Source organism: Octopus bimaculoides, chromosome 9, assembly GCF_001194135.2.
Source record: "Octopus bimaculoides isolate UCB-OBI-ISO-001 chromosome 9, ASM119413v2, whole genome shotgun sequence".
NCBI lineage: Eukaryota > Metazoa > Mollusca > Cephalopoda > Octopoda > Octopodidae > Octopus > Octopus bimaculoides.
Genome location: NC_068989.1, coordinates 67,458,501 through 67,469,287, shown reverse-complemented (window position 1 = coordinate 67,469,287; position 10,787 = coordinate 67,458,501). Strand labels below are relative to the sequence as shown.

The 10,787-nt window shown below is 35.2% G+C and overlaps 1 protein-coding gene across 1 annotated transcript in view; it reads right to left on the bottom strand.

Moving 5' to 3' along the window:
* Positions 1–2: 2 nt before the first annotated feature.
* Positions 3–10,787, bottom strand: part of LOC106883044 (probable ubiquitin carboxyl-terminal hydrolase FAF-X) — a gene marked incomplete at its 3' end in the record, with an annotated part of 154,147 nt that continues 143,362 nt past the window's right edge. Inside the window, exons 54-61 of the mRNA XM_052970921.1 lie at positions 9,942–10,001; positions 7,372–7,480; positions 6,681–6,789; positions 5,786–5,879; positions 3,549–3,625; positions 2,336–2,405; positions 1,840–1,878; positions 3–149 (exon numbers count right to left, since the gene is read on the bottom strand). Of these exons, the coding sequence (XP_052826881.1) occupies positions 3–149; positions 1,840–1,878; positions 2,336–2,405; positions 3,549–3,625; positions 5,786–5,879; positions 6,681–6,789; positions 7,372–7,480; positions 9,942–10,001 (705 nt within the window). The remainder of the gene's footprint in view (positions 150–1,839; positions 1,879–2,335; positions 2,406–3,548; positions 3,626–5,785; positions 5,880–6,680; positions 6,790–7,371; positions 7,481–9,941; positions 10,002–10,787) is intronic.

The window sequence follows — 10,787 nt, the reverse complement described above, 5'->3', positions numbered from 1 at the left end:
ATTGTTAAAGATTGGGACTGTGTTGCAGGCTGGCTTTGGGTGGGCTGCTGACTCTGAGTTGGCAGCTGCGTTTGTCCACTATACATGGGCACTTGTTCGTCATGATGTGGACTCTCTGGTTCGTCAGTCAAGTCAGCTTCTTCGGGTTCCTGCACACAATTTAAAAATAAATGTTAGAAAGTACATCGACATTGCCTTCAAAACCAAAAAAAAGACAAAGGCATTTTATGCAAAATTTTATTTGATTTCCAAACATTTGAATTTAAAATATACAGAGGCACAGGTGTGGCTGTGTGGTAAGAAGCTTGCTTCCCAACCACATGGTTCCCAGGTTCAATCCTACTGTGTGAGACCTTGGACAAGTGTCTCCTACTATAGCATCAGGCTGATCAAAGCCTTGTGAGTAGATTTGGTAGAAAGAAACTGAAAGAAGCCAGTTGTGTGTGTCCCATCATCACTACTCAACAACTGGCGTTGGTGTGTTTACTTCCCTGTAACTTAGCAGTTCAGCAAAAGGCACAGACAGAATAAGTATCAGACTTTAAAAGTAAGTCCTGGGATCAGTTTGTTCAACCAAAAACCCTTCAAAGCAGTGCCCCAGCATGGCCACAATCAAATGACAAACAAGTAAAAGATAAAAGACATTAGGAAGGTGCAGGCTTGGTCATGTGGTTAAGAAATTTGCTTCCCTACATGTATTGGGTTCAGTCACACTGTGTGCTACTTTAAGTGGGTGCCTTCTACAATAGCCCTGGGTCAACCAAAGCCTTGGGAATGGATTTCAAAGATAGAAACTGAAAGAAGTCCATTTTGTGACTAATCATTGTTTTCCCGTGCCAGTGACATGTAAAAAGCACCCATTACACTCTTGGAGTGGTTGGTGTTAGGAAGGACATCCAGTCATAGAAACCATACCAAATCAGACAGAAAATTGGTGCAGCTTACCAGTTCCAGTCAAACCATCTAACTCATGCCAGCATGGAAAGCAGACATCAAATGACAACTATGATGATGATATGTTTGTTTTTATGTTCGGTTCTAATAAAAGCAGTTTTACCAAATTAATCTGAAGGGTTACTCCATACTTTTGTAGAGTACAAAAATATTATTCTTTAACAATAATAGTACTGACAGTGGCTTCAAAGTTTCATTTGATTAAATTGAAAGCGTGGTTAATTGATTGGTAGGCAGTTTCAGGACCAGAGGAGTTACCATTTTAAAAACTGAGCTAAATACATGCGTTTCCATAGATTGAGATTGACCGTAACAGAGTTTGGCAAAGACTGAAAGTAGCCAGCTTTGAAATTCACTGTTTGAAGCTGTGAAATGCAATGATTTTAGGATAACAGAAGGTACACTGTCAGAATCGGTCATTTTGTTTGGCATGAACAAAGGAATTTTCACAATTGCTGATGAGATTGGTATTGTGGAGACAGAAAGATTGGGAGGAATTTTATTAAATGTGTGTTGTATGGGAACATAGACAGAAAATGGGGGAGCAGGGTCTTTCACTTGGAAGAAATGGTGGTGAGTAGGAAGGTTTTACAAAGCTGGTGGATACCTTCTTGGCAAGGGACCAGAAACCTAGAATTTGGTTAAGTGAGAGAAATTGCAAGCAGTGGCATGCCTAGAGACAACTTTTGCTTTTCTGTTCATTGTCTCTCAGCTGTCCTCAAAGTTGGTGGTTAGTGACCACCTCCAACCACTTTTAAGCAGTGTTCCTTGCTTGTATTGATGCAGTACAGCAACGAATAAACCACTTAAGAATTTGGCATTCACTGGCTTTTGGATGGGTGAGAGATGTGCAAGAAACATATCTAGAAGGATAGTTTAAGTTACCTGCTTAGATGGACAGTGAAGAACATTTGCTTTGCCAACCTATTTGTTGATAAGAAATGAGAGTTAGGGGTTGTAGGGTATGCAAAATCTATTGGTCAGATGATACTATTAGTACAAAGATAATAATGCTTGAGTAAAAGCTAAGTTCAGAGATAAGAAAGCGATCAAGGTTGCTTTACAGTTGAATGGTTAATCATAAGAAGGACACCCAGCTAAATGATTAAGCAGACTCCTAATATATGTCTGATAACAATGGCAAACAACCCTGGTGGTATTTGAACATAGAATGCAGAGGGGAAAGACTAAACACTGAAAGATTGGTGAAGTGTAACTATGTAAGAAAATATCATATAAATTTATTACCTTAACTACAAAATCCAACATGTTATTATTTTAAAAATAATTAAAAAGAAAAAAGTAACAATGTCATATTTATAGTTATTTATGATTTTTTTGAAAAAAAAACAAAATAATAATACTAAGAGAAAATAATTACCTCTTCAGGACAAAGCTCATAGGCTCTGGTTAAAGTACTTCTAGCACTATGAGATCGTTCCAGGAAATAACTGTTGAAGAAAAAAAATAATAATAATAACAACGGTGATAATGATGATGATGATAACAACAACAATAACACAAAATAAAAAAAAAAAACTTTCTACAGTTTGTATTCAGCACAAAGAACCATAACCAAATACTTTAATCTCTTAGCATTTAAACTAGCCATATCCAGCCTAATTATTCTATGTTTTGTGTTCAGACTGGCCAGATCCAGCCCCTTACACCAACCCCACAATGTTACTCTAAAAATAACCAATCACATCATTGAAATCTCAAAGCTACGAGATAATGCGGGATTAATCCAAAACAATGTAAATAAATAAGCATTACATTTGACAGAGTAATCTGAATACCCAAGGGTTAAGATATTTTATTTGATGTTTTACCAATTCTGCCAATCGACTGACTTCAATAATTTCTAGCATAAGCACCAAGCTAGAAATTTGGAGGGGAGAAACAGTCAATTATATAGACCCCAGAGCTAGGCTGGCACTTTATTTTATCAACCTTAGATGGATGAAAGGCAAAATTAAAGTCAAAAGATGAAGAGCCAGAGCAAATACTGCTGAAGGAAGCACAGAAATGTGACACAGAATGTCATCATTCCAGGTGACCAAAATATAGTTAGTAAGGGATGTGGGTAAAATGTAATTATTTGGAACTTTGGTTAGAAATTTCAAGAATGTGGAATGCACAAACTAAATTTGTGCCTAACACTTAGCAATAATATCTTTACAAGGATGAAAGGCAAAGTCAACCTCGGCGGAATTTGAACTCAGAACGTAATGGCAGACAAAATACCGCTAAGTATTTCGCCCGGTGTGCTAACGTTTCTGCCACCTCACTGCCTGGGATAGTCTTCTACCTGGTCAGCTCCTGTCAACTGTCCTACTCATGCATACATGGAAGACGGATGTTAAACAATGATGATGATAGTTTACTAAGACTTCTAAACAAACTTAAGATGGAATTACAACCACAAAACCTAACAATAAGAATTCCACTGAAACGTGTCACTCTATTGAGTATGTTTATATTTGTGCTTAATCACTGCTGGAGCCCACTCCATCAGAACTGACAGAGTCTACAAAGCTACATAAACAGCTATGAAATATATAAACTGTTTAAACAAAACAAAAAGTACTTACCCATTAGAGGTCTCATTGGATTGAGCTGGAGGTGACCAATTATTATAAGTATACTGGGCATTACCAGGATAAGGCCTCTGGAAATCAAACATAAGAATCAAATTAGCTGACAATATAGTATCAATGAGAAGAATGTAACATTATAATTATAAATACACAGGGCATTACCAGAAAAAGACCTCTGAAAACCAAACATAAGTTGGATCAGTTGAAAAGAGTGTAGCATAATTAGAAAAAATTTTTTTTCAGAACTGGAAATGGTTTTAATAATCATTTACAGAGCATGAGGGCTATAAATATAGGTTTAAAAGAGTTAATATTGGACATTATAGAGCAGATAAGAAATTTCTCAACCACTAAAAATACTATATGAAATTGTAATTGATGCCAGCATGGCTGTATGGTTGAGAGGTTTGCTTCTCAACTTCATGGGTTTGAATTCAATCCAACTGAATGATACCTTGGGGCAGGTGTCTTTTGCTACAGCCCCAGGTTTACTAAAGCTTTGTGAGTGGATCTGGTAGATTGAAACTGAAAGAAGTTCATTTTATACATGTGTGTAGGTGTCTGACCCCCTGTCTTGACATAACACAAGAGTTATGAGCATTGCCATCATGCAAGCAGTTTCTGCTATAGGAAAAATACCTTGCTTGGAAACAGGAAGGGCATCTCGCTGTTGAAAATTTGCCCCAATAAGCTTTGTACAACCCATGCAAGCATGGGAAAGGAGACATTAAAACCATGACATAGAAGACATATAACAACCAACTACTACCTACAATTCTGCAATAGTAGTTGTTATTTTATTTACTTGATGCACATGTAACACACATAATCCAATACTAGACTATCACCAGAGATATCAATTGATATCAAAATGGACTTAAGGGTATGAAATGCACAACCTCAAACATTCTGTCTACTTGGCAAGCTATGATTATTATTCATTAATTACTCTACAATCATTGTATATAGAGATGCACCTGTGCAGATGAAAATTTACCATGTGCAGCACCACATAAAAGCACCCAGCACACTGTAAAGTGGTTGGCATTAGGAAGGGCATCCAGCCATAGAAACCATGCCAAATCAGATTGGAGTCTGGTGCAGCTCCCCAACTCTGGTGAAACTGTCGAACCCATGCCAGCATGGACAACGAATGTTAAATGATGATGATGATCTTGTTGCAGATAAAAACAAATTGTTATATTTATTGATGCACTGATTGCACTTCACAGTTAAACAAATGTTGTCGTCAAAATTATACTTCTTCAAGCTCACCTAATATGTACATAGTGACATTATGCCTACAGACATTCTTGAACTAGTTTAAAATGTTAGCCAAGGATGATAAATAACACTTAGTAACAGGGAAAAACTCAACTCTAGTTTCATATCCTGTTCTACATTAAAATGTGTGGCTTTAATGTATATATATTTGTACATACATATCAGCATTTGTGTGTATGAAGGATTCATTAGACTTCTCTTCTCAATTATTTTCAGTCATGTTTTTTTATTAATGCCTGTGTGTGAGAGTGTAATATAAAATATGATAAACACAAGTTTATATCATAATTTACCCTACATTTGCTGTTTATCATAACCAGTGGTACTACAAAGTACAGTAACAACCACACCACTATACTGGATGCAGACTGGATGATAATGCTCTATAAGGAACTCTAAACTCACCCGTAGAAGTCATATCATTTGTGAGTTACAAGTTCTGATTAATATATAAAAGTCACGAATATCAAACAATAAAAATTGATAAGAATGAATTAAAAAAAGAACAAACATATTTAGAGTCGAGCATCACCATCATTCAAATGATGTTGTTTGTTTTTAGTCTTCCATGAAGAACATGTCTGGCCATGGAGAAACATTTCCTTGCATGGAAAATAGGTGAGGGCTGGTGACAGCAAACGCATCTCTGGTCATAGAAAGTCTACCTCAATAAACTCCATCTGAACCATGCAAGCATGGAAAAAGTGGACATAAAAACAATGATGATAATCATCATCATCATCCTTAACATGAAGCAATGCAAAAGCAAAGCAAGCTCTTGAAATCAATGTCATTTTTATGCCAGCTTTTATGAACAGTTCATCAGCATTTGTGTGTTAGATCTTTTTTCACTCGTTACCATATACCAAAGCATAGGTTGCCCAGAAACATGCTATGTCTCAAGTTTCTTGTGTCTGCAGTATTGTAATCATATAGAAATCACTTACCCGCTCTAGCTCATCACTAAGCCACTCAACTGCCCAAGTCCACTTCCTTTTCAGATCACCATTACTCTGTAACATCTGAGCTGCAGGGATACAACTACAAAAATAAGAGAGAGAGAAAACATTTAAGAGATAAGCTTCAAATAGCAAATCACAACAATCCAACTCACTTAACCTACTTCTTCCTTTCAGCTGAAACACAAAACTAGAATTGCTCCAGTTTCGTTACTTTTCTGCAGTACCATTTATTTATAGACATGTCCTCAATCTTTTAACTAACTCATATCACAAGTATTTGATAACAAATCTGAGCCATGACTAAGTTCAGTGGGATTCTATGAGAAATCATTGAACCTAGTCCTTGGCAAACGACATTCAATAACTCTTTATCCATGCCTCTGCATAAAATTCTCAGACATACATCATTAAGTACCTGGGTTTTTCCAGGCTCTTTCAAATGCAAAATTTGGTGAAGATGACATCCTTCTGGCAAAACTATTGGAATAATAGCTGGAGCAAACATCAATGCTCTTATATCAATCTTATTGCATTATTTATGTTTTATTTCGAGAGGCAACTGAATGATTAGCCCATATACCATATTGTACACTACTACAAAACTACAAAAGGAGTAGTGATGTTTTTTGTTTTTTTCTAGACAGCCACTATACAGACTTTGGGTGGTTAAAAGCTATAAAATGGGCTTTTCGAAAATACAAGAAATTGAGACAAATCAATACATTTTCATTTTTGCGTAATTTAGACAAGTTTATTCCCCACACCCTATACACACACACACACACACACACACACACACATATATATTTTACTGAAATCGTAATTTTCAGAAAATAAAACAAAATTTCATAACAGCAATAATTCATGAAGAAAAACTTACTGTGTAAAAAGCAACACCATCATTTTGATGCATTGATAGGCTCTTTTTTGATAATGATTTTTAGACCGTTGAATGGTATCAAATAAGCCATCTCTATCATCAGGAATACCTACAGACAGAAGAATTTTTAACTTAATATGAATTTATTTTAAATTTAAAATGCATAAGCATGATCAAACTTAATATAAATGCATTAATATCAAGTGATTCAATTTTAAGTCTAATTCTAAAATACTACAATCATATGTTTTACAGAAAGAGACAGACAGACCGAGATAGAGACACAGAGAGACAGACAAAGTTTCTATGTACAAAATAGATCAGAATTCAACACAATCAAGTTTAACTAATTTTTGAAACACTGTTCTTCAAAATGTTCTCGGCTAGTGTTTCAACATTTATGGATATTCATAATAAAACTATTATAACTTGTCATTTATTACTGAAATTATTGTATTTAATCTTGTGTTCAAGAGTAGGTCATTAAACAGTCCTAATTCCAGTTATTTCCAGTTATTATTCAAAATAATGGGAGTTATAAGATAGACAGAGACCCAGAACAGAATTAAAATTCCATGAAAGAAAGGGACTGAAATGAGAGATGTTTTAATATCCTACAGTATTAAGCAGTCAGGAAAAGGTTAAGCATTGGTACATTTCTACAGTAAGAATTAAGCATTAGTAAATCTACCTTTAAGTGCATTGTGAATTCGATGATTTTGCCACGAATCATCAAGCATTAACATTTGAAATAAAAGTTCCAAATAGGGTTTCAATTCATAAGTGTATGAGTAAGCCACCTGTAATAAAAGAAAATATATCATTCATCAACATTTTGATTTTGTCTTCTTCATACAAAACAATAAAATTTTTTTTAAATAATCTTGCATAAACAAATCTATACAACTTCTGCAATACTAAAATATATTTCTCTTATATTCACACACTCTCTGCCACCTTAATCATTACCTTTAGTCATATTGAAAATATTTAGTCCTTTTGATACTAATCTGACAGAGACTGGCCCTATAATATAAAGTGCTGGTTCTGTAATATTAAATGCTGGTTCTCTATATAAAGTTCCCATTTTAAAGAGATCTAAATTAAAATCTTCCATCAACGTGTCATATTCCAAACATCAGCTTAATAAGGATAGTTATTTTACTAAATTCTTCATTATTTTCAAAATTAATTGAAACAAACCCAGTGTATTTCAACAGATATAACAAAAGGGTTTTAAAGTAATTAAAATGAAAGTGAACAATGAAAGCAAATATTTTGACATCCACCAACAAACTACAATCTCTATCCTCATACAATTTGCATTTATTCGAAAATCAGAAAAAGAGGGAGATATTTTTAAATCCTTGACTAACACACAAAGCATAGGCTTTAATCTTGGTTTCTATAGTGTTAAGAAGAAGAGATGTGTATCAGAAGCTGGCTAGAAACTTAATCAATAAACAGTTTGTTATGGCAGACTGTTCTCAAACAATCTGACCATAAGAGCCATAAAAATAAGAGCCTCCAAACTGCTACAAAGTCATACAGAAAAACGAGAGAAACTGAGAAAACCAGTAATGCTTTGCCATTGACAAACAGAATTCAAACAAAGGTATTCTGCCAGGAACATTAGGCTTCACTTCTTCTTGACATTAAATTCTTTGTGCTACAAAGTCAGTTTGGTGCTTATTTACAAATGTAATCATACTATTCTATATTTTTGAGATGAGAAATTATGTGCATTATTTACAATGGATAGACAGGTGTCCTCATCTTGTTTGTTGTTATCACGTTTTGGCTGATGTACTCTCCAGCCTTCATCAGGTGTTCTGGTGGAATTTCGAACCCAACCCTTTGACTAATGGGGTACACTGTTCTCATTCCTAAGGTATGCTGCTGATGTTATTTATCTGTTGATATTATTTTCCAAGTCCCTGCCTGAGAATCCAAGGATTAGTAGCCTGTGCTTTTATCCACTACACTATATGCCCGTGAGCTATTATAGAGTGAATTTCAGGGCTTATAAACCTAGTATTTTATCGTTTCTTAATACCGGTTCCCATATTACATTCATATCTGCACTTGGTCTGCTTAGGAGGTTATTGTATCCTAACATATGTGCAGCTTCTTTTAATTTTCGTATTTTCCAGTGGTGTTCTCTGTCAATTATTTTAATGTCATCCTACAACGGGAGGTGGTCTCCGTTTTTCCATACATGATTGGCGATACCTGATTTTTCAACAACCCCACATGTCAAAGCTTTACGATATTCCTCTACCCTTACTTTAAGGGGGTGGCATGTTTTACCTTTGTATAACCTACCACAATCGCATGGGATAGGGTACATGCAGTTTTTGGTCATATTCTCTTCCATGGGTGGTTTTACTCAGAGAAGATATTTGCGAAGGGTGGTATTACTTCTGAATACTGTCCTGATGTCATATGGACAGCATGTGTTTTGTATCTTTTCCGAGACTCCTTGACACAGGGTAGACAAACTGTGCTCAGTTCATGGGTTTTATCTTCTCTCCTCTTCCTAATAGGAGTGGACATATGTTCTTTGAGTAGTTGTTGCATAGCAAATTGTTTCTTAGCCTGATCATTTCTTCCTGGTGCATATCAGGATCGCTACTTATAGTCCTTGTTTGATGTTTTAGGCACTGAACAATCCCTCTCTTTATATTGTATGGATGGTGAGAATTGAAGCTGAGGTATTGTCTAGTGAAGGTTGGCTTGTGGTATACAGATGTCCTGAACAAGCATTAAGCATTAATAAATTTACCTTTAAGTGCACTGTGAAGTCAATGTTACTAATACGTCCAGGAATGTCAGCTGATTGTCCTTTTCCTTTTCTACTGTGAACCATATGGATGGCTTTATTGAGTTTACATGATCTAGTAGGTTCAAAATTCCACCAGAACAGCTGATGAAGGCTAGAGAGTACATCAGCTGAAACACTGCGATAACAACAACATGGGGACACCTATCCGTCCATTGTAAATAAAAAAAAGTTAATCATAGTTTCCAAGTAGACTTGTAAGCTTCTAACTGCTGCCGCTGTCACCGCCATCATCATCATGTATCAATACTCCAGCTGGACTATAAGAGATCCAGACCCACCGAAACAATGTGTCAAAAGTAAAATTCTTGAAAGCTCTCAACTGCCAAAAATTTTGCATGTTGCTAATTATGGTTTTCAAATAAGTTAAAAGTAAAACAATACTTATATAAAACTATAAAATATATGAAACTACTCACCTGCCATAACAGTTCACTCAAGACTGTTGAGGAGAAATGAGGATTTTCCCAACTGCAAAACTATAAAGAGATATATTTCAAATGAATTATCAGTAAAATTTTACAAGAAATTAACAATGTAATTCAAAAAAATTTTTTCAGCAATCTAAATCAAAAGTAATTTCATATATATTACGTGCACTTTAAAAGTGTTCTCATAAAAATTCTTTCAGTCTTAGACAGAAATAAATAAATTTAGAAATTATAAATATCTTGAAGGATGCTTCCAGCAGTTTCAAATTTTTGATTGCTTTTCTATTTAAATGATAAAATGGTGTCTCACCAAATATTCTTAATTATTTCTAATTAAATGATTATTTAACTAGTGAACAATATTTCACCAGCTTTAGTCCCCAGCAAAAAATCTGACATTTGAATAATTCTCTCTCTTAGAATTAATTCCTATTTAGTCACAAGTGTGGCCATGTATTTAAGAAGCTTGATCTCTCAACTGTGTAGTCTCAGGTTCAGTCCCACTGCATGGCACCTAAGGTAAGTGTCATCTACTATAGCCCCAGTGCCAACCAAAGCCTTGTGAGTGAATTTGGTAGGAGGAAACTGAAAGCAGTACATTGTGTATGTGTATGCATATATACACACACACACATATATATATATCATCATCATCATCCTCATCGTTTAACGTCATATATATATATATATATAGGAGTGGCTGTGTGGTATGTAGCATGCTTACCAACCACACGGTTCTGGGTTCAAGTCCCACTGCATGGCACCTTGGGCAAGTGTCTTCTACTATAACCTTGGGCCGACCAAATCTTTGTGAGTCGATTTGGTAGATAGAAA